Source organism: Tetrao urogallus (assembly GCF_951394365.1).
Source record: "Tetrao urogallus genome assembly, chromosome: 1".
In the NCBI taxonomy this organism is placed as follows: Eukaryota; Metazoa; Chordata; class Aves; order Galliformes; family Phasianidae; genus Tetrao; species Tetrao urogallus.
In genome coordinates, this window is record NC_136813.1 from 145,034,302 (window position 1) to 145,057,421 (window position 23,120).

General features: G+C 51.2%; 2 protein-coding genes across 2 annotated transcripts; both read right to left on the reverse strand.

Moving 5' to 3' along the window:
- Positions 1–3,753: 3,753 nt before the first annotated feature.
- On the reverse strand, positions 3,754–5,249 carry TNFRSF13C (TNF receptor superfamily member 13C; the record flags this gene model as incomplete). Its single annotated transcript, XM_079534167.1, has 3 exons — positions 3,754–4,067; positions 4,718–4,927; positions 5,120–5,249. The coding sequence occupies 3 exons, from the start codon at positions 5,247–5,249 to the stop codon at positions 3,754–3,756; spliced, it is 654 nt and encodes a 217-aa protein (XP_079390293.1).
- Positions 5,250–15,105: 9,856 nt separating this feature from the next.
- CENPM (centromere protein M) lies at positions 15,106–19,769 on the reverse strand (the record flags this gene model as incomplete). Its single annotated transcript, XM_079546431.1, has 6 exons — positions 15,106–15,231; positions 16,028–16,119; positions 17,162–17,241; positions 18,004–18,102; positions 19,343–19,422; positions 19,713–19,769. 6 exons carry the CDS (start codon positions 19,767–19,769, stop codon positions 15,106–15,108), a joined length of 534 nt encoding a protein of 177 aa, XP_079402557.1.
- Positions 19,770–23,120: the final 3,351 nt, after the last annotated feature.

Sequence of the window (23,120 nt, forward strand, 5' to 3'; positions counted from 1 at the left end):
CCACTCCTGCCCTTCTGTGCCCACATCGCCTGCGGCCAGGATATGCCATTGCTGTGGCCTTCAGCATCACATCTGTCGGCACTGATGGTGGCAGTGACTGCACTGAAACCCTTTGGGGAGCAGGAAGGGATGGGGAAAACTCCTGAAAAAATCCCATTCACTCATCCCCGACCGCCGGTGGCCCCTGCTTGTGAATAGGGCTGAGAGCATCAGGCTCAGCCACAGACCCAGGGTTTTTCCCCGGAGTCCCCCAGCCCCGCTCTCCCCCTCCCAGTGCCGCCGCTGCCATCGATCTGGGCCCAGAATAGCTACTGCCAGCAGCCGGCCGACGCCGCAGCGCTGCTGGAAGGACATGGTCGGTGCCCCCCTCCTTGCCCTGCGGGCCCCATGGAGATGGAGGAGAAAGGGGAAATGGAGTGAGGAGGGTGGGAGACAGAGGAGCAGCCTCAGAAGAGGAGGGGCTGAGTGATGTGCTGCTGGCACCGGAGCTGGTGCCTTCAGAGGGGGCTGCTGGAACCAGCTCCACTTCCACTCCACGCCACTTCCATCCCACTTCCATTTCAACTTCCATTTCCATTCCACTTCCTTTCCACTTCCCTTTTGATTCCCATTTCCTCTCCATTTTTACTGAATTTTCCATTCCTATTTTCTTTCAATTTCCCATTCCCATCCAATTCCCATTACCTGTCCATTCCTATATCCATCCCCATACTTATTTCCATTTCCATCCCCATCCCACTCCCATCTCCTCTCTAATTCCCATTCCTGTTTCCATTGCATTCCTATTCCATCTAAATTCCCATTCCCGTTCCCATCCCATCCCCATCTCTATCCCCATCCCCATCTCTATCCCCATCCCAACCCATCCCCATCCCCATCTCCATTTCCCCATTCACTCCCACAGACCCACTGGGGCTGCAGCATCCCTTTTCCAACCCCCACTTCCCATCCCTGTGCCATGGGGCCCCATGGTAGCCCCTCCTCCTGCCCCAAGGAGCCCAGCTCTGTGCACATTGCTCTCACCCAACCCAAGGTGGCTTTTCTTGGGCCCAGAGGGGGGATTTCCCCCTGGGGGTGCTGCTTCAGGTGAGATGCCCGCAGTCCCCCCAGGTGTCACTGGGGCAGGTGGCACCCCAAGGGGAGCTCCCGAAACCAACACAGGTATCGCTTTCAGCATCTCCCAGTGCACCCTTTCAGAAGATGTGTGGGACCAGAACGATACTGACACTAGAAGAAGGAAATGGAGGCTGATTGGAGTGGAGTGGCTTTTGGTGTGTGTTTCTGTGTTGGTATTTTTTTTTCAGTCTTTCCTTAAGTGCGAACACCATCTGGCTCCCAAACTCCGTCAGCGCTTCCATTCCTGAGGCAGCTTCGCTCTCCCTAATGACTGTCATTACGCAGTAGTAGAGACTATGGACTACAGATGCTGATGAGCAGCACTGGGAAGGCCGTGTCCCAAGATAGACAGTGCACGGAGCTGGGCAGCATTCCCTCTTCAGCCACTTTGGGGAACAGCAAATAAGATGGGGGCCTTTTCCAGCTCAGTGGGTGGAGGGGCAATCCTTCTCCAACAGAGGTGTGGAGCTCTTGAGTTGGGAGGGGACAGTGTGGTGTCCCACATGGATCTGCAGAGAAATGTGTTGCAGGATTGCAGTGCCCTTTGCTGGCAGGCAGCCCGAGGTGGCTCCACAAGTGTTCTCTGGGGATCCTGACTCACAAGAGTGAGGGGAGGATGAGGGAGAGCGATGTGAGAGTGGGCCTGAGTTGGTGCAGCTGCACCCAAGGGTGAACGAGCAGCAGACAAGTCCCCCTCACAACCTGCCTGGGGTTTCCCCACTTTGTGCCCCACTGGTGGCCATAGAATCAAAGAATCAAGACTGGAAAAGGCCTCTAAGATCACCTAGTGTTATCATCAGCCCATCTCCTCCATGCCCACTAACCATGTCTCTCAGTGCCACAGCCACACGGTTCTGGAACACCCTCAGCGATGGTGGTGGTGACCCCACCTCTCCCCTGGGCAGCCCATTCTAATACCCCACCATGGCATCCTGCAAAGGAGAAACACCTGAAGAAATAAGAGCCAGAACCCTCACCTGAGCAGAAAGAGGTGTTTTTTTTTCAACAAGATTATAGGAGTTTATTTTCTGGTGTGGAGTCTGAACCACACCCATATGTCACAGCTATAGGAAATGGAAGGGGAGATGCAGCAGCACTGCTCCCTCTGCCTCCTAGCCCTGTTGTCCATGAAGTAGGCTGTCCTGCCTCCCAGTGGTCCTTCTATTACAACCAGGGAGATGATGGAGTCATCTTCCCTAGAGCTGTTCAGAGTGTGTCCAGGGCTGGACTTGATGGACTTCCACCTAATAAGATGTGCAGAGACTGCAGCCCCAGCAATAGGAACACATGACGTCTTGAGATGTGTTAGGCATTATCTGGAGCAAAGCTCATCCCAGGAAGTGGGTTTAGGTCTGAAAGAGGAGGTATGGTGAAGAACGTAGGCTCATGTGCCCAAATGGTTCCCCGTCGGGATGAAGGCAGCAAAACCAACACGGCATCTATGGCAAGGAGAGGAGGGAGGCATCACCCTCTAACAAGACCGCGTGATCCTGCAGAGGCAATGCCACCAGATACAATGTCACTGCTCAATCCTTGGACCTCCATGGCCATTGGGTGAGCACGGCAGCATCCTCCATTTTCTGAAAGCTGTGACAGGGAGGAGAATGCTCTTGCTGGGTGTGGCACTGACACTGGTGGTGGTGACATAGGAAGCCAGAATAAATGGTGGATGAGGAGCAAAGCTGGGATCTCAGGAGAGAGCACAATGTGCTCTATTGGCTTCATTCCCAAAGCTTCTTGCACAGGTGAGCCATTGGCTTATGTGTGAGCGTGGCCATTGAGCTGCCTTGGACTGGCGCTGCTGGTCAATTCTCACGCATAGCAACCCCCCGAAGACACACACATAAATTAAGTCATCCCTCCCACGCTCGCATCACTCCCTGCCTGGTTGTGTGCAGCACGGGTACATCCATCATTGTGAGTCCTGTCACCACAAGTGACATGCAGTATTTTTGCAGCCACTGTGAGCTGAAGTGATGGTTGTCTGGGGCCATCATGACAAGCTCCTGCAGCCAGTGCTCCTCCCAACCAGCAGTCTCCATTGCCTGCCTCTGGTTCTCGCTGACTTCAGTTACCATTGCTCAGAGCAAAGACAGATTTCCACGATTCTTTCCCTTGCTCCCTGATCGAAAAGATGAATTGTTTCCCATTCCCTGGGCATTCAAGATGCAGAGGGAGTTCCCCTGACTGCCCATGGGTGCCTGCCACCAAATAACAATGCCTAAAGGGAGCAGGGATATAGATGTCACAGCATAAAGGGGACAGGAGAAGCAAAACTGTGCATAGAGAAGATGCTGGATGAGCTTTTCTCCATAAGGCCCCAAGCCATTGGTCAGTAGCAATCATTGAGCTAATGTTGATGGGGTTCGGTCCTAAAGGAACTCCCTGCTTCCCCTCTTGCTGATCTTCCAGCCCCGTGTCCCTAGAAGTGTCCCATCCAGCAGCAGACCCATCTGGACTCCCCAGTTCCATAGCTCAGCAGCTTTTGGTAACACAGCATGAATCCTTGGGCTTCCTCTAGTGACTGCAGGCATGGCTGGGACTCCATACAAATGGGGAAACATAAAATGCGAAACCCAGTTCTGGTGCAGCTTATGTCCGTGCAAGATTTTGTCCCCTAGGGAAGGGCTCTGGCTGTCACAGTCTCTCCTCACCCATGCATTCCTGGGTGGTTTTGGTGGTGACCAAGGCAGTGGCTCCCAGTTCGGTGGCCGGCAGAGGGAAGCTGTGGCCATGCTCCTTATGGTGGGGCCAGGTAGTGGCCAGCAGCACCACATCACCCTTAGCATCACCCTGGCAGCACGGCCGCCGTTTCGCTCCATCCCTCCTGGGCATCCTCAGACCTCCATTGCGGTGTGGGCAGGGGCCTTGTGCTGGGTTGGTGTTCCCCTCTGGAGTACTGACATCCAAGCAGCCGGAGCTGGGCAGGGGGCCGGCATCACCCAGGCTTTCTGAGAGAGGGTGAGAAGTGGGGTCAGGGGCTGGAACAGGGATCTCCCCACCACACTGCTTTGTAGCACATTTTTTTCCCCAAAAAATGCAATTGGGGAAGTGCAGCCATGCACTTGTGCCTCGAGTCTCCTGCGAGCCCGTGCTAACAGTAAGAACCGGGCATGATTGCTTCCCATTTAAAAATAGACTTGTTTACAAGTAGCAATGGCCACGTGCCTCCCCACGCTTGCTGTCGTGGGATTTCTCACTCTTTTGTTTTCAGTACTGTTCATGGGGATCCCTGGTGGGGCACTGTGACTTCACCTCCTGGAAGTGCCCTGTGGAGAGAGGCACAGCTCTATCCCTTACCCCAACAACGGTGTCTTCAGGGGTGACCCCATAAGATGCTTGGTGCATTGTGTTCTGCTGGTAAGGGCTGTCTCTGACACTGTCAACTCCTTGAAGTGGCAGTGGCATGCAAGTGTCAGAGGATGCTGGGAACACCTTATGGGGTTCTCAGCACGGTACCCCAATTCACATGGCTCCCACTGCGTATTGAGTTCTTTTCATGTTGCCCTGGGGAGAGGGGTGGCCTCTGGGGCACCCAAGGAAGATGTAGGAAATATGAGCCACCCCAAGGAGCCAATAGAGTGAGCACAAAGTCTCCTACCTCCTGCTCCGTCTTCAACCTCCTGCTCCGTCTTCCTCCTCTTCCTCCTCCGTTTCCCCAGCTTGCAGGCAAGGAAGCCCCAGAGGGCAGCCAGGGCCAGAAGAAGTCCCACCAGTGCAGGGACCCCAAAGATCAGAAGCCTGCTGGACAGGTGCATGGAGGGGACGGTGGGCAGTGTGTCTGAGCTGGGCACTCCAGGGGCGGGCTCTGCTGTGGTGAAATGCCGGCAGGGTCAGAAGGGGCAAAATGGCATTACCAAGGTATTCCAGCACTGCGGCTGCAGTCATGGAGCTCCATCCCATCTCCATTGCCACTTCCACCGCGACCCACAGAAGGTCTCCTCCAAGCCCACCCCACAGCATCCTCCCGCCCCCTTCACCACCCAACCCTGGCCACACTTACTTGAGTTGTCCCCGAACAGCTCGGAGCATATCACGCAGGATTTGGTTAGCAGGTCAAAGCAATGGGAGGAAAGGCAGGAGGCACCGCCGTCTGCTTTTCCTGGGGAGGCCATGGCCGAGTGCTCCTGCATGGCTTGGCGTAGAGCAGCTGCCCGAGTGTGAAATCGCAGAGCCCCAGGGCGGGTGGCAGAGGGAGATGCAGTCTGTCGAGCTGCCTCAGCTCCCCTGGGGCTCCCGGTGCTTCACTTCCCCTGGGGCGGATCTTCGCCCAGGAGGAGGAGGCCAACAACGCACCCACTGACAGCCCCTCTGTTCCAAAATGTGATGCTAAAATCTGTCCTGCCCTGGCCCACTGGTGTCACCTCCCCATCTGATGTCACCCCCAGCCCCTGAGCGTCTAAGATCTACCCCAGTCTACAGCATCAGGGACTTGCTGGCGGCCCCTTGCAGAAGCCCCCTGGTGGGCCATGTGTCCACATGAGCTGTGAGACAGAAATCCCTGGGCCAGGTGCTCTGCCTCACTCCAAGACCAACACAAAAAGGCTGAACCTGCTTGCTACACCCTTCGTATCATCAGCTTAGGCCCTTGGCAAGGAGTGTCAAAGCCCCTTGGTGCCAATTCTTCAGGGGTTTAGAGCTCTCTCTGCTCACAGTAACTGGGAACAAGTCTGGTCCCAAAACCCTCAGAGAGGACAAAATGCACCATGAAGGGCCTCAGGTGTCCCTCATTATGAGCAAGAGATTCCCTGCCACTGACACCCATACGTCAAATCCTGGTGGTTGAGACCTGAAGTACGTAAGGGGTGGATTTCTTCTTTGCAGGCAGCCCTTCTCCATCACAGAATATTTTAGGTCAGAAGAGACCTGAAAGCCCACCTAGTGCCTACCCCGTGCCATGGGCAGGGTTGCCTCCCACCAGCTCTGGCTGCCCAAGGCCCTATCCAACCTGTCCTTGAACCTCCAGGGATGGGGCATCCGCAGCTCACTGGGCAGCCTGTACCACTGTCTCACTGCCCTCTCAGTGAAGATTTTTCTCTCAGTGTCTAAACTGAACAAGCATTATGCCCCTTCCTCCTTCATCCCACAGGAAGGGAAGGACCCGGACATGATGCTGGCTCACCCTGCAGAAGGAGACCTGCAACCCCACCAGCTCCTCCCAGCACAGCCTCTTCCTCCCTGGGCATGTCGGCCAGTCGAGTGAAAGTTGTGGCCAAAACTGATTGCTGCCCACCAGCTCCACACCCAAGGTAATTTCACTTCCCCTTCCACCTCAGAGCCCAGTGGCCTCTTGTTGTCCATGGCCGGTGCCCGCATGGCACCGTCCTCCCCCAGAGCAGCGCAGCCCTGGCCCAGTGACTCAGTTCTTCCACTTATGCCTGACTCAAAAGCAAACTCCCCGAGCACACCCTGCCCTTCTCTCTTGTTTCAGGGCCCAGTGGTGAGCTCAGTGCCCTCTGCATTGCCTCAGGTACCCATAGGTGCTGCTTCTCCACTGAGCAACAGCTTTGTGCCTGCTGCCAGCTGTTTCTTTACGGAATCGTTTGAGTTGGAAGGGACTCTTAAAGGCCATCTGATCCAACTCCCTTGCAATGTAGGTGTCCCTACAGCTCAATCAGGGTGCTCAGAGCCCCTGCAACCTGACCTAGGATGTCTCCAGGGATGGGGATCACCACCTCTCTGGGCAACCTGTGCCAGTGTCTCACTCTCCTTATACAGTAAAAAACATTTTCATTATATGCCCAATCTAAATCTCCCTATCCCTCATCTTCCGTCCCTCTCCCGTCACCCACTGCTCGTTCCCATTCCCTTCCATGCACGTCTGCTCATGCTCAGGCCAGGAAAATGATGTTTCAACTTGCACATTGCAGGGTTTACTCATGGAGAAAATCACCGCTGACTTCCCCGGCAGCACTCACGTGTGAGCTGCGCACCCAGGGCTCCAGCCTCTGCCTCTCTGGCCCTCGTGGCAGCTTCAGGAGCGGGGACAGTGAGGACCTGGTGGCTGGTTAGTGGTGATGGGCTGCTCGCATCTAGGGGTGCTCAATAATAGCATAAATGCATAATTAAAGAGCAGAAAAAATGACTCACTGGATAAGGAAATGTGCTTTTCTTATCTTTGCGGAGAAATGAGTGCCCCGGGAGCTGGGAAGCCTAGCTAACCAAGTGGTTTTATAAAACAAATAAACCAGCAAAAATATCAAAAGAGCTATTTAAAAGTTACGGCTCAATCCTGGAGCTGGAGAGGGCTGTATTTCCGCACTCTGTGCCCCAGCCCAGAAGCAGGGCCGGCCCTCATCCCCATCCCTGCGTGAGCGGTTCCTGCAGCCCCACGGCGGGTGCAGTGACTCACACATGCTCTCGGGGCTGGCTGTGTCAGAAAATATCCACCAAAAGTACACCTTGTGCTCGCGTGCACCGGAAACCCAACAGCGTGTTGGTTACAGAGGTGTTTATCTGGCAGACCCACTGACCTCAGGACAAACCTCTAACACGTGCAGCTCACATTTGTCCCATTGGCCACAGCCACCTGCACATGGGGTGGGTGAGAGGATGACCTCCCACCCCTTACCAAGTATTTTGATTTTTGGCTTTTGGTCGCACTCTGGGCTGCTCGAGTCAATGCTGGTTGCAGGAATGGTCGGATGCCAACCTCAAGCTGGTTGCAGCCCTGCAGCACTGATGTAGGCTGCAGCAAGAGGAGCGAGCTGCACATGGCTGGGCATGAGTGTGGCCCCAAGCTGGGATGAGGTGGAGGAGTGAGTGGCTGCTAAGCCTGAAAGGCCCTGCAGCAGTGAGCTTGGCACCACCGTGCAGCTGGCCCCAGGCTCTGCTGGCAGCATTCCCTCCAAGTACCCATAGAACGCAAATGGATGGACCGCCACAGGTTGCAGCACTGAGGAGCTGTGCATCCATGCAGCGTTCCCCACCACCCCACTGAAAAATGCAGAGGATGAGGGCAGTGCAGTTTTTAAGTCCCTTAACCATCTTGTCTCTGAGCTAGCTAACTAGGACTGCAAATCCCTGGTGATAATCACAGACACCATGCCTGCGAGCTTTCCCTCGGACCATTCATTTTGCTTGATGATGCTTTAAAGAGACATCTAATGAGGATAATCTGATTCAAATCCCCTCTGCTTTTGGGTAGGCAGACCAATTTAGTCCCCCTCACACTCCTTCTTCCCCAGTGGCTCTCTTTATTTCCCCTTCTCATATGAATCACTCTGGGGTTTCCTTTGCTCTTTGCACTGCTATTTCGATTTTTTGATATGACCACCGCAATCAATATTCACTCAATTTAGAGCCTCATTAGCATGAAATCAGATTCACTTTTTACTCACATCCTCTTGGCGATACGTTGCTGGATGGTGCTTCAGCCCTTACATCAGGTGCAGGAACATCACAACCTGGTTACAAACTTTCCTCCTTACCTGATTAAATCAGAACCGCTTACAGGAGATCCACACACCCAGGCCACAGTCAATTCGAGCTCTGGGGAGGGAGAAGGTCTCAATCACGATTGTTTTTCAATGCAGAGCAGATGGTGAACGCACCGCCTATATAATTTATAGGACACCATCACTACGTATTAGTCCCATGCAGTGGCTGAGCAAAGCCACACCAGAGCTCAGCATGCTGGCAGCAGCCTGATGTATGTGAGAGCCCACATGCACCATAGGTGTGTGGGCTGGGGGATGTCACCCATCTGCTTACACCCACGGCACAGAGCAGGGGACATAATGCCACAGCCCCCATCCCAGAGGGGGTTACCAGGACTGGGGCAAACGCCACCCAGCCCACCAACTTGTATACAAAGTAGGTCAGCATTATGCAACATCTGCACACAAGCAGCTCCTCGGCGTTTCCCCAGGAGCAGCTCGCACGCAGCAGCAGGATGGATGCTGGGGTGCTGTGAGGCCAGGCACCAGGCTTTGCTATGCGTCGCTCCTTTTGGTATCCAAAGGGGGGGGGGTATGAGAAAGAAGGGGACAGACTATTTAACATGATCTGTCAGGATAGGGCAAGAGGAGATGGTTTCAAGCTAAAAGAGGGGAGATTTAGACTGGATGTAAGGAAAAAAGGTTGTTATAATCAGGGTGGTGAGGCACTGGGGCAGGATGCCCAGAAAAGCAGTGGATCCCTGCCCCTGGAGAAAAAAAGTCAGGCTGGAGGGGCTCTGAGCATCCTGATTGAGTTGTAGGTGTCCCTATTCACTGCAGGGGAGTTGGACCGGATGGCCTTTAAAGGTCCCTTCTAACTCAAATGATTCTGTGATTTTAGGATTCTCTGCCTGCACGGCTGTGCATACAGTTTGCTGAGGCTTCTGAAGCCTGGGAGGGAGGAGGGACAGGCAAAGCTGCAGCATCTCTGTGTCCACAGTGCCCAAGACTCCCTCCCCTGCCCTTTACCTCAGCACCTCAGGGTTTCCCCAGCTCCACCACCTTTGATCAGCACAGGGCCCCCGAGTCACAGGGGGGATGAGGTTTAATCAAGCAGTGCTGGCCCATGGCTGTACAGAGAGCCACAGGTAGCTACAGACATCACCCAGCTGAACACAGCTCAGGCTCCACATCTGTCAGCTCCGCTGAGCTAAAGAGGGAGCAGAGTAGGGGAAAAAAGCCATGTGTGTTCATGCTGGGGTGATGCCAACACTGCTGTCAAATGGAGGCAAGCAGCCAGCACGGAGGCGAGGAGAGCTCTGAGCTGACCATTGCCAATAACAACGGCATCTCACGGGCCCCTCAGCCTCCATAAGCGCTTGTGGGTCACACCATGAGCATGGAAGCCAACGTGGCACGTTTATCTGGGCTGTTTTAGGTATTGCTTGGGCTCACAGCAATGTCCCTGCATGGTTCCTGCACACAGAACACCCGCCCTTGAGAACACCTCAGCTGCTCGGGGCACAGCTCACTGCAGCACAGGATGCAGGGGGACAGAGGACACAGCAGCCCACGCACAGGGACCAGCTTTCCAGGGGGAGGTGGCTTCTGTCTTTGTTTTCATCTTCAACCCACCTCAGCGCTCCTTCCTGTGACGTGCAGAGCCCCTGGGGCTCTTGCACCCAGCCCGCAGCTGCACCTGGCCCAGCGGGGACGCGTATGTAAAGCACAGGCTCTTTCACACACCGCTGACTTCCTCTTGCCAAGGACACAGCGAGGAGGATGGCCACGGCTTCAGTAGCTGCCTGCAAAGTCAGACGTGCCATACAGCCCCTCGTGACACCGTTAGCCCAAAGGGGACCTCAGCACCACAGCACGTGGCAGCCCCTCCTGGAGCCCGTGGGCCAGGAGCTGCTTGTTCAAGGGGGCTCTGAGCGAGGCATGTCACCCCCCAAGCCTCCCACATGCCACTGCTCCTGTGCTCCAGCTTGTCACATCCAAGCCAGCCCGAGGGGATCCATCCTGCCTCGCATCTCCGTGCCGTATTAATATTTAACGGTGAGGGAGAGAGAGCCAGAGACTTTGATTTCTCCCACCAGCCAGCTCAAGGACAACTCCGCAGCACAGGGAATTTCAGTGCTTCAGAAGGTGGGTTTGGGCTGGTTCACAACAGAACTCAACCATATTGCATTGCCCCAGGAGAAGGGTGAACTCAGTACTCCACGAGAAAGGCAGGAGCTTGGTTTTAGCCCCCTTGCCACAGGAACGGACACCGAGCAGCACTCCTTTACATCAGAATGATGGCAAACATCAAGCTCTGCTCATCAGGACAACGCCAGCCCAGATTTGCAGCCCCAAGGACACTAAAATGCCATGCCAATGTCAACTCACTCCCACTGCAGAGGAGGCAGCTCCTGTTTCATGTGCAGTGCCAGCAAGGCACAGTGAATTTTAACACACGTGCCCAGAGTCATGCAAGAGATCAGTTACAGAGACCAAGGGAGCCCAGGGATTCTGGCTCCAGCTCTGGGCTGTGCCAGCTCTTGCTCTCTCTTGCATATAAATCCTTTTTCCCCCACCAGTGAAGGACAGCTGGTCAGTGAGCAGAAAGTGGCAGCTGATCAACAGCCAGCAGCGACATGGCACATCAGTGCAGGGTGGGAGGCAGAGAAGGCTCGGTGAGCAGGGGGAGCTGCCAGGTGACTTGGGCCAGCAGAAGGAAGAGCAGCTTGGGTCTGACCTGATCAGAGCCCTACAGAGCTTCTATAGTCAAGGAAGGTCAGAAACCCCACAGAAGGAAACACCTCCTCTGCTTTCATGCTCTTTCTAAGGCATGCAGCAGACCAGATAACTCTGCCACGGCTCTGCAATTCAGGGCAGCACAGCAGTCTTTCCCTGCCCCCCTATCCCGGCCAAGCCTCTGCCAACTGCAGATCTCATGAAGTAGAAACATTTGGGTTTAACCAAAGATCTCCAAAGCTAATACAAGAGCTGGCCTTGAATCTAAATCTCTACCATCAGTTTCAAGGTTTGGAGGGCAGGCAAATTGCCTGTGCTGGGTTTATCTCTGATTGCTGTTACAGGATAGAGATCATTTACTCCAGGCCCGTAACAGTACACAGCTTCTTTCCCCTGGTAGCACAGACTGAACATACCATGTGTCTTATTATGCCTAAAAATTGGTCTGATTTAACTAATGCGGTTGCAAACCCAGCAGAAAAAAAAGCTTCTCTTGGAAAACCTGGGCCTACAGAGAGCTATAATCCAAGCAGCTAATGCTAACTGTGCCCATTTGTGCTAAAATCTCTTACCTCCATGTGCAGCTCAGCCAGCCGGGTGAGGACACAAAATCTTCCTCCCGTGGGTCACACTGCAGCAGCAGACAAGTCCTCATTACTGCCTCACTCAGTGCTGCATGACCAAAGCTTACTTTAGTGCAACTGGTGTAAGCTTTTCTATGCTAATCAAACTGCTTTTACACTAATTTCGCTGGCACACAACTGACAAAAATACATCCACAAAGTAAAGTAGCCAAAGTAGCAAAGCTCACAGGTACTTTTGCTAGAGAGAGGGAGATTTTTCATTGTAGACCTCCAAAGAAATAGGGAATTGAGGCACAGAAAGATAAAAAAAAAAATCCAGAATATTTCTATTAGTTTAGGTTTCATCTAGGCTGACAAACTCTTTTGTGATGTTTGAAGATGACAACAGAACCTAAGTGAGTAGCCTTAGCTCAATTCCAGGCACTCCAAATCTCTGTTCTGAATCCAAGTACTACTTTCACAAGGCCATTATCAGATATTAGCACTGGCTACTCCATCTAGATGGGGGGGGTATCCTCAGCTGCCTTGTCTGCTCAGCATTGTTATGCCCTGCCTGAACTAATAGCTGACAGTTCCTAGAGGTATTTACACAGTTGTAGCTGTAGCTTTAGATGTGTCCCAACGACTTTCAGTTGTAAAACATGATGGACCTGAGACACAGTGTCATATTCTTAGATACGCTCCACTTCCCCTGCCAGCTCTATTAAAGACTTTTTCCTAAGAGTAAGAAAAATATTTGCCCCTAGGTGAAGTGAGACGTTGCTCTTAAGGAACTAGATTTTATTTTGTAGCAGCTAGGACTCAGACACCTGTGGGCAGTACCAACAGTACCTCTCTGCTTAGGAAGTGGTAGAAGGAAATACCGTATCTGATCCACTATGCTTGAAGGTGTTGGACAGCAATACATTGGGGTTGCTACAGGGGTGAACCAAAGAAATTTTCATTTTCACCAGTTAAAAAACAGATTTTACCCAAGCCCGGGAGTTTTCTGGGGGAGCCGGAGAGCAGCCAAGGAGATGAAAGTCTCCTGACCTTACAGCAGTTGCAAAGAACACACAAGAATCACTCTTTTCTCATTTGGTGCCACAGGCCTTCCTCTCCTCCCCTCCCCTTACTGCACCTGTACACTGAGAGCGAATTGAAACCAGTCTATTCTGAAACACGGTCTCATTTATTCAGAGGAACCCAAAGTCAGAGTGAAGCTCAGCCACCATAACCAACAGAGAAACTGGTGTTTCAGTCTCTGGTGGTAAACTCCTCGCAGGCATTGGCAGGATCGCAAAGCTGAAAGTAGGGCAAGCCCATTAAGCTCCCCATCCTTCTTACATGGCCATGAGACTTCGCACATCTTTCTCCTCTGGGTTTTAGCCATAGTCCAGCCCTTTTGGACACCATAACACAGCTGAGCGGTTTAGCTCCTTTGTTCCAGCTGACAAACATCCTATCTCTCCCCTGCCAGCAACAATACAACTGGAGCTGGGATTTGTGTGTCCTCTGAGCAAGGATACAGGCTTTGCATCTTGCTGAGCTGTCTTTGCAAGGACTGCCAACACTCACAGTTGATTAAGCCTGCAATGCTGCTTTCTCCTGCTCACAGACAGATGTCAGAAACAAGCTAAGCAAAACAGCACATGCAGCTACAGCTCTGCGCCTAGGAACATTAAAGCAGACTATTAGGGATTAAGTTAAACTGCAGAAGAGCTTAACAGATCCTGTCAGAACTTAATTTCTACCTGGCATGCAATTCTGGATAAGAAACAGCCCAGTATTTCAAGAAACACCCTATTCTGTAAGGTGGTTCAATTCAGCTTACAGAAGCATCATATTTTGAAAGGTTTTGCCACCACCATGTGGCCGAAGCAGTGACTGCAGCCTACCAAGTCACAACTCACAGGACGTTAGAAATGCCAGCAAGAACCAGTTCCACTGCCTGGTCTAATTGGGAAAAGCATTCATAGGTTTTAAAGCCCATCCCACAGACCTAAACAAAGAAATCATACCAATTAATATTATATATTTTATTAATTTAAAACTCCAAAACACACTACTGACTGGCAGTAAGAATAAGGCATGAATTACTGCTGATAGGAAGCTATTAGTTAAATAATTGCACACATCATATGCTCAACTTGCAAGAGTCACCATGTGTTTTCAGTATGCTGCTATAGTCCTGTTGGCTTTCATCTCTGGTCAGCTGCAGAGTGCAGAGCCTCAGCCCTACAGATGCTGGAGGGAAGAATGCAGTCCTGCAGCTCTCTGAACCAAAACTGCCCAGTTTGCAGAGGCTTGCTGGAAGCTGGCAACTTCCATTATTCTCAGATTTGATTCTCTAGGAGCATGAAAGAGAAAAACAAACAAACAAACAAACAATTCTGTGGTTTTAATTTGGGAACAGGGGCTGATTTTCAGTAGTAACTGCATATTTCTCCTACTGCAGCCTGCCTGTAAGGGCTGTATCCCAAATACTGCCACATCTCCTCATTTCTTAACTTGCAGAAAGTTTGACATCTTCAGAAAAATCTCTCCTTGGTTTGCAGGAGCTGACTTGCAGCAGCACAGTTCATAGCTGTTCAAATCAAATTATTTTGTGCTTAAGAGATAAAGCCTTTTTCTCTAAAGATTTAAAAGAAAGCTAAAGTGCTAGATTATCTTCTTCAGTCCCTTCCTCCCTAGTTATGTGCCAGGCATGGAAATGCTGAGCCCTTCAGTGGGCAGATGCTCACACAGCTGGATCATTAACTGCCAATTGCAGCACATCTTGAAGCTGAAGGACTGCCTTTCTCCCTTGTTACTCTCTTGGTGAGGAAACAAAATCCGCAGTGAGGTTCTGCATTAATCCAAGGTGCTACATTGCTGTTGAGAGGAAGCAGAAGCCTGCTGCCTCACCTGCTGCCTACAGAAATTAAGACACCCAACCATGATAAGCCGCATCTGGGATTAGTTGCCTGTTTTACTGAGAGAATATCAGGAGAATATGTCATTCCTGGCCACTAGCAAAGTGGCTGAAATCCAAAACCCATCACACAGTGGCATTCAAATGTAACAACAGGTAGGAAACCCTAATTCAAAACTATCCTCTCCTCACCTATACTTTATTCACTCAATAGGAATCATTTTTTTATTATTATTTTTTTTTTTAAAATAGACCAGCAACTACAAACAGCTCTAGATGAGTGGTTGTAAGAAATCCGGCAAGAAAGCTTCCCAATGCAATTCCAACTGCAGCAGCTCAAATGCCTTGAAGTAAAGAAAAATGATGAATCTGGATAAATTCTCACATCAAGAGGCTAATCACCAGCAGAGTTCCTCATCAGCAAGCTGAAGTACATGGCAGAAACTCCTGGTACACGACCAGCACAGATCTGTAGCATCCGGAGAAGTCGCTGAGCAGTGGCAACTCGTATCCCTTCCAGCTGGAAGCAGAACAGAGAAGTTACTTAATAGGAAAAAAAAAAAAAAGCAGTGATTAACTGTGATAAAAGAAAGAACTGGAACCAGCTCTAAGTATGATTCAGAGCTGCTAGTTACAGAAAACACCCATGAGATTCATTTACTCCCCGAATGCTAGAGGAAGGGCAGAGTTATGCCAGCTGAAAACCCTAAGAAAGTTTCAAGTGCTCAAACTCACTGATACTGATTTGCTGAGAGAGGCAGCAGCAAACAGAAGGACAGCCAAAGGCACAAATATTATCTGCTGATAAGGAAGCAATCCCTGATGATGGAATGATTATTAAATGGAAAAGGGTGCAACTGCTGCATGCCAACTCCTGTCAGCTTTTCAGACCAAGAGGATAACTGGAAAGAGTGGCAACTCATACTACAAAACAGCACGTGAAGCTACAAAGCCTGGCTAACAGGAGCACTGTGTGGGCAAGGACAAACAGCAAACATTTCCAGGGTTCCCAGAAAAAGAAAACACTTTGAGGAACAAGTGTACCAAGGCTTTGCACATCAGAGAAGCTTTTCATAACTTAGGCTTGGTTTTCTGAGGCTTTGAAGTAGCACCAGAAGGTGCAGGAAATCTGTAAGACTCATTTCAAGGACAGTCAGACTCTTGTATTTATTCCTGCAGAAAGTCTGGTCTCTGACACCACTTACACGTGGCAACAGCATACGTATGTATATTTATTGCTAATGTAATGATGTTATTGAAGATCAGAGGGCAGCAGAATTCCCAAAATACCTTCCAACACCAAATAGGCACCTCACCTCCAGCTCACAGAATATCACAGGACTGCAGTAGTCTTCTCCCAGTTTCCAGATGGCATTCATCTCTACGCTGCAGTTGCTCACCCTGCCAACTACAGAAGTTTTCTGCATTACAAGCCCCATTATCAACATCCAGTGAAGAAAAGTACCAAGAAATTCTGCACGTACAAAACGACTCACAGCTAATTTTGACAGCATCATACAAGGTAAAGCAACAGCAAGCAGAACAAACTGAATGGTACAAGATGCACAGTGGAATTACCACAGAAGCCTTCCATAATACTGACAGCAGGAATAGAGTTGCCACATTACTGAGTACTGCAATGTTAACATTTGGGATAAGGGATCAGACAGTACTCTATCAGCAGGACAGAATCTTCCACTCGTTAATCAGAAGGCCTGACAGAGTATTCATGTCTCCAAGGGCCTCCCTCCATCAGGAGAACAATAGCACAAGACTACACTAAGGCTCTTTCTCACCCCTAAATTAGGCCTTCTGAATCCTAAATTCTAGGGACACAGCACCTCTTTTACAACACCCAGCAAGATGTGCTGGCCCTCTCGGTTCCTCAGATCTATAGAGAAGAGATGCAGGAAAGTACCCTCTTCACTCAGGGGAGGGAGAGATAGAGAGCGAGACAAAGAGAATTACATGAGACACAATGGGGCCAGACAGCACACAACAGGGATCACAGTCTCGTACTAAAAACCATACTTAATAGTTTAGTAGCTCATCCACTTAAATTCATTTTATTATCACAGCATCATATGCTCCTCACTGCTAATTGAGACTATCGTTAAGACTGATCTGCTGGAACAGATACAACAGCACTCTGGAATGGCACAGAAAAATAATTTTAAATTAACATCACAGTTCCTATTCAGGAATGAGAGAGAGGAGGTCTGAATGACAAAATCAAAAAGGAAAGGGCAAGTGAGAGAAGAGAATCATGTTTTACCTGAGGGAAAAAAAAAAAAAAAAAGCAAATGAGCTCAGATATATTCAAACAAAGCTTTGATAAATCTACTGGCTGCTTTTGTTCAGTTTAAAATTAAGCCACTCCTTTGCTTTAAGGAACGCAACAGTGAGCTGTTCTGCTCAGAGGGGAGGGACGGGGCAGATGCCATACATACCCCCTGTGACAAGGAAGCACACTTTTCCCAGGAAGAATCTGACATCCACATAAGCTAGTGAAGCTTGAACATTCTTCAAGCTGTCAGAAAAGCACAGACAATCCAGTTGGACAGGGAGGTAAAACCAGCACAGCATGAGGACAAAAGGAATAACTTTCAGAAGCACAGTTGGAAAACCCATGATGTTAACATCTGCTGATTTGTGAGCCAGCAGAATTATGCTAAGAGCATGGCATCAGGGACCTCTGGACTACCCACAGCTGTTTAATAACCCATAAAATATCCTTTCAACTCAAGACTCAACAGTTAGGCTTAGTTTGAATGGTGTCCTAAAAGGTTTGCGAACGCTAAGCGTCCAAACTCATTAACATCCAATGAGACTTCAGCACTCCTTAGGCTCTTTCAGAAAAGCAAACCCACACATTTCTACAGCACCATCTGTGCTGTAAGCATGCAGCTGGGCCTGTCATTTTGGTAAATGAGAGCCCAGGATCATCAAAAGTTAAGTAAAAAGATGCTGACTTTCGTGATCTAGCAAATCTTTGCTTATGGCCTGGGGACACAAATATGATTTCTACAGAGATGAGAGAAAAGACATCAGCCCCTGCAGACCTTTCCTTTCTGACTGGAGACTTACGTAGAGCTGATGCCACATGGTCAGCAGTGCCAGTGAAATGGGAAAACAGGCAGAGCAGCTGGCTGATTATTAGGTAGAGATGCTCTACCACAGCAAGTCTAGGGTTTAAAAATCCAGTGATTCCAACATAATAAAAGTGTAGATTTATGCATGAATTCAAGAAAGAATATCAGTTTGCTCCCTTGTATTTATGCCTTTCTTTTACCTGTATTTGCTCTTGATGTCAATAACAAATGCAATCAGATCTATCCTGGGCCGAAGGTGATCCCTCTCTGGAGGTAAGGGGAGGGATGACGCAAGGTGGCTGAAAGAAAATAAATTTTCCAGTTTAACAAATAGTTTGGCAAGGCAACATCCACTTAATCATAACCACACAGCCACTGCAGCTCACCACATAGCACATAACCAGGAAGCCAGCTAACTGTGAAATAATTAGGCACCAAGGAGATATGGAGATTTTTTTTGGATTCTCATCTCTCTCTTAAGCCTATTCTGAGCTGCTGGCAGCCACATACTTACTAATCCCAGATGTTTAATAATGGGAGGCTTAACATAAAAAGACTCCTAGAAAAAAAACTGTCCTTATAGATGTGTACGGCAGTCATAGCATTTAACTCTTAACAGACCTTTCCAATTAAGCGAGCTCTGATGCTCCACAAATATATTTTGCTACACTCACTGCTTTCTCAAGTGAGAAATCAGATACGTATCGCTTGTATAGCTTTATAGGGGAAGTGCAAGTGGGGGAGAGCTCAGTGCTCCCGTGATACCACTACTCTTCCTTTCACTGCCTCAGAAGTTACAAGGATAGTTCAGGTGTTCTCTTACACCACAGTGCCACTGCTGATGCAGGTGTGGGAGGAAACACAGGGCTTGTATCCCTTCCAAAGGCATCTGTAGTGTACAGAGTATCAAAGAGTGGACAAGGTTGGAAGGGATCGGGGAAGAATACTAACAGCACCACATTTTTTGGAAGATTATAAAAAAGATAGACTGGAAGAACAAAACTCCCAAGATTTCCATCTCTTTCTCAACACGCTTCATCTCTAGAAGCCAAAAAAGAAACTGCTTTTGTCCTCCTTGGGGAGAGCCACTTGCAGCAATTAGTCTTAGAGACTGCAGTATTTGTCCCAGTTTTCTTTTATCCACGCACAGTTTGTAGCTTTGTCTGCCAGTCTCTGAACGAAGGTGTTTTGTTTCCTATAAACAAGGAAGAAAACACTGAACAGAAGCATTCCAAAACAGCACAAGATATGAGCCAAGCATGACTAAAAGGCATGCTGTAATACAAACATCACCACACACTGATGGCGATATCTGGGGAACAAGAAACGTCAGGAGCCTCCAGACACGTGCTAAGAGGTGTCAGTGCGAGGGGACACAAAACCCTGCAACACCTGTAGGAAATGGGATGTGCAAGTGCCAATTACTTCCACCCCCGCTTCCAGTGACAACCAAACCTCTTTCTCAGAAAGCTGGCCGTACATCAGTGGGGCAGAACCACAAAAAGCGGACCAGCGCCACCCTTCCCCCCGCTCACTCACATGCTGATGTTGAAGTCCTTCTTCTCGCACAGCATGGCCTCGGCGAGCTGCTGCTGCGGGCCGCCCTCCGCGCCCACCAGCTGCGGGGCGACAGGCAGCGGTCACACGGGGTTAACTCATTTGCATACGGCGGCCTATTCCGGCAAAGGGATGGACCCCCTCATTTGCATACGGCAGCCCATCCCGGGATCATATCTGCATACAACGGCTCAACGAAGGGGGAGGAGGGGCGAGGCCACCGCCGCCGTTGCGGCCGAGGATATGCCGGCCGGGGGCTGAGCGCTGGGCCAGCTGGGCCGGGCCGAGCGGATCCCAACCGGACCGCAAAAGAGCTAGAGGACCGGGGACTCCCGAGGCACCGCAGACTTACCAGTATGGTGGCGCTGTTGAGCTCCGGCAGTTTATCGAAGGGCCGCAGCAGCGCCATCCCCGCCGTCGACTGCGCGGCGATTTGAAAATGGCCGCGTCGCGTGACGTCATGCTGTGGGCGGGGCGGGGCGGCACGGGCGTGCGCTCGGCGGGGAGCGCGCCGGTGACGTCAGCGGCGATGGTGCCGCTGGGGCTGCGGGCGTACGGTGGGGCGAAGCCGGGGCTGCGTGGTGGCCGGCTTTGGGAAAGGCTGGTTCCTCGTCCCCGGAGCTGTCCTTGCCCTGGCCTCCGTCCTGCTCTTTCTTGGCCGTCCCCGTGCCTCGATCGGTGCTGCACACGCACAGCGTGCAAAACCGCGGCGGCCACGGAACTGTCATCGCAAGGAGGAGCTCAACAGTGAGGACGGGGCGTGCGGAAGCCTCGGTGCCGGCTCCCCTCCCTGCGCTGCTCGTCGCTCCGCGCCCCGCTCTGCGGAGCTCCCCGTGCGCAGAGACTGACACGGATACGCGGTCGCGTTTTCTCCTCCGATGAGCCCTGCAGGGGGCTGCGATGGAGGCTGGCATCACTCCTGCTTTGATCCTGACAAAGGCAGACGGCTCAGCTCGTCGCCAGCGCCGTGGCAGGTGAAGCAGAAGTGATGGCGGATATTTCTGGCTGCCGCAGCGGTCGGCGGGGGGAAGGGAGGCTGCGGTCAGGGCAGAGCTCTGCTTTCGGCCAGAACAGCGTTCACAGCGCGGTGGTTTGGTTGTTGCCGAGTGATGGAGGCATTTGCCAGGCCGGGAAGAGCCACTGCCTTTGTGGCATTGTAAAGCCACGGGGAGCTGGCCAGGGGAAGGACTCCTCGGGGGTTGCTGGGTGTCAGCTGGTGGGTGGTGAGACCTCACTATGCTGGCAGTCAGAGGACAGTTGTGTTGCTGCTGGTCAGCAGTCTGCAAGTGGTTGCATTGTGACTACATACATATACATATATATATATATATGTATGTAGTTATCATTGCCTATCTATTTCTATGTTCCTCTTCTGTGTTAATAAATAGTCTTTATCTCAACCTGCGAGTTCTATTCTGCTTCCAGTTCTCTCCCTCATGGAGAAGTGGGCCCATGAAAACTGAACGAGGTTCAATAAGGGCAAGTGCAGGGTGCTGCACTTGGGTCAGGGCAATCCCAGGTATTTATACAAACTGGGGGAAGATCTCCTCAAGAGCAGTCCTGCAGAGAAGGACTTGGATGTCCTGGTAGATGAGAAGCTGGATATGAGCCAGCAGTGTGCGCTTGCAGCCCGGTAGGCCAACTGTGTTGTGGGCTGCATTAAAGAAGGGGTGGCCAGGAGGAACAGGGAGGTGGTTGTCCCCCTCTACTTGGCTCTTGTGAGGCCCCATCTGCAGTACTGCGTCCAGGCCTGGGGCCCCCAGTACAGGAAGGACATGGAGCTCCTGGAGCGGGTCCAGAGGATGGATACTAAGATGATCAGAGGGCAGGAGCACCTCTCCTATGAGGAAAAGTTGAGGGAACTGGACTTGTTTAGCTTGGAAAAGAGAAGGCTCCAGGGAGACCTCATTGTGACCTTCTAGTACTTGAAGGGAGCTTATAAACAGGAGGGGGAACGGCTGTTTATGAGGGTGGATTGTGACAGGACAAGGGGAATGGTTTTAAACTGAGACAGGGAGGTTTAGGTTAGATATTAAGGGGAAGTTTTTCATGCAGAGGGTGGTGATGCACTGGAACAGGCTGCCCAAGGAGGTTGTGGATGCCCCATCCCTGGAGGCATTCAAGGCCAGGCTGGATGTGGCTCTGGGCAGCGTGGTCTGCTGGTTGGAGACCCTGCACATAGCAGGGGGTTGAAACTCGATGATCACTGTGGTCCTTTTCAACCCAGGCCATTCTATGATTCTATCCCATCTGGGAGATAGTGTACAGCCGCATGGTGCTGAGCTGCTGCCAGGTTATGGCACAACTGCACGGTACCTGTGGGCATCCAGGCAGCTCCCAGCAGCCCCACGCTGCCAGCAGGGCTTTGTGGGACATGAGTACACTCATCAGGGTGCCCTTGCTCTCTCCCAGCAGGTGCAAGTGATGTAATTTGCTGCAAGTGCATGTTATTAGGGAAACTAATGACATTTGCACATATGTTGCTGGCAATTTCGACTTCCTTTGGCAAAGGCTCCCCCCCGGCTGTCTTTAGACTCAGTATAAGTCAGCTTTTTCTGTTATGCTCTTTATTTTAAAGTGTAATGCTCTTTATTTTAAAGTGTACATTTCTGTGTCTTTTTTAACAACTCAGCAAAGCTTCCCAATGGGTTTTTTGACCTAAAGCCCCAGTGGCAGCCAGAGCTGGGGATTCTGTGCCTCTTGCTGGGGTTTTGTTCTCCACTGAGGAACCGGGGGGGAGGGGGGGGGGGTTTCCATTGGCACATAATAACAGGGAATATTTACCTGAGGTTTCCTGACCATTTCCTTTTTCTCCATTCAGGGTTTTTGCCAGAAAAGTCTGATATCAAATCTCTTGTGGATAAGGATATGACTGCACAAGGACATGGAGGAAGCCAGGGCTGGGAGCAGGCTGCCCAAGGAGGTGGTGAGATCACCATCAGTGGAGTTGCTCAAGAACCATGTGGATGTGGCACTGAGGGATATGGTTAGAGGACTTGATGGGGGTGGGCTGACAATAGGACTAGATGATCTTAGAGATTTTTTTCCAGCCTTGAAGATTCAGTTGTTCTATAACCTGATCAGTTCTCCCAGAGTGTGTAGTTCCAGGCAGCATAGCCACTCCTGTGCTGCTGGGCTGCTCCAGCAGGCCCACACACAGGGATTCCTGCCTGGAGCAACTCTGTGGGCGCAGAGCGGGACAGTCTGTATGTAGGTATGCCTGGGATATGCCAAGTGGCTTGTAGCAGCTGTACTCATAGTGAGAGCTGAGCTGCAGCTGCAGTGTTTCCATGTGGCTGAGCTGCACGTGGCATGTCAGTGCTTGCTTGCGGAGAAACCTCTGATGTGACAGCACCCGAGAAACAATCACAAGCAGCGAGCTGTTGCCACGGCACCTGAGGCATGACTGCCACTGGCTGCACGGGGCTGCAGCGGGCAGAGGGATGGGAAGGAAGCCATGCACAGCCTTGACTGATAGTGGTGCAGGACAGTGTGGGATGGGTGAGCGGCAGTGTGTCACCTGTCATCGGTGCCAACAGGAACACGTGGGCCACGGGTTTCTTGAGGAGAGGGCTCACACCCCTTTGCACCTGAAATGCAATCTTCTGCAAAGTCAAACCTCACCCCTCCTGGGATATACGGATCTGGGTGTGTACAGGCTCCGCTTCAGGGCTCGGATGGTGCTGTGGTGCTTATTAGTCCTCCAAACCCCACTGCAGAGGGAAGCAGGGCTGGAAAAAAAAAAAAAAAAAAAAAAAGG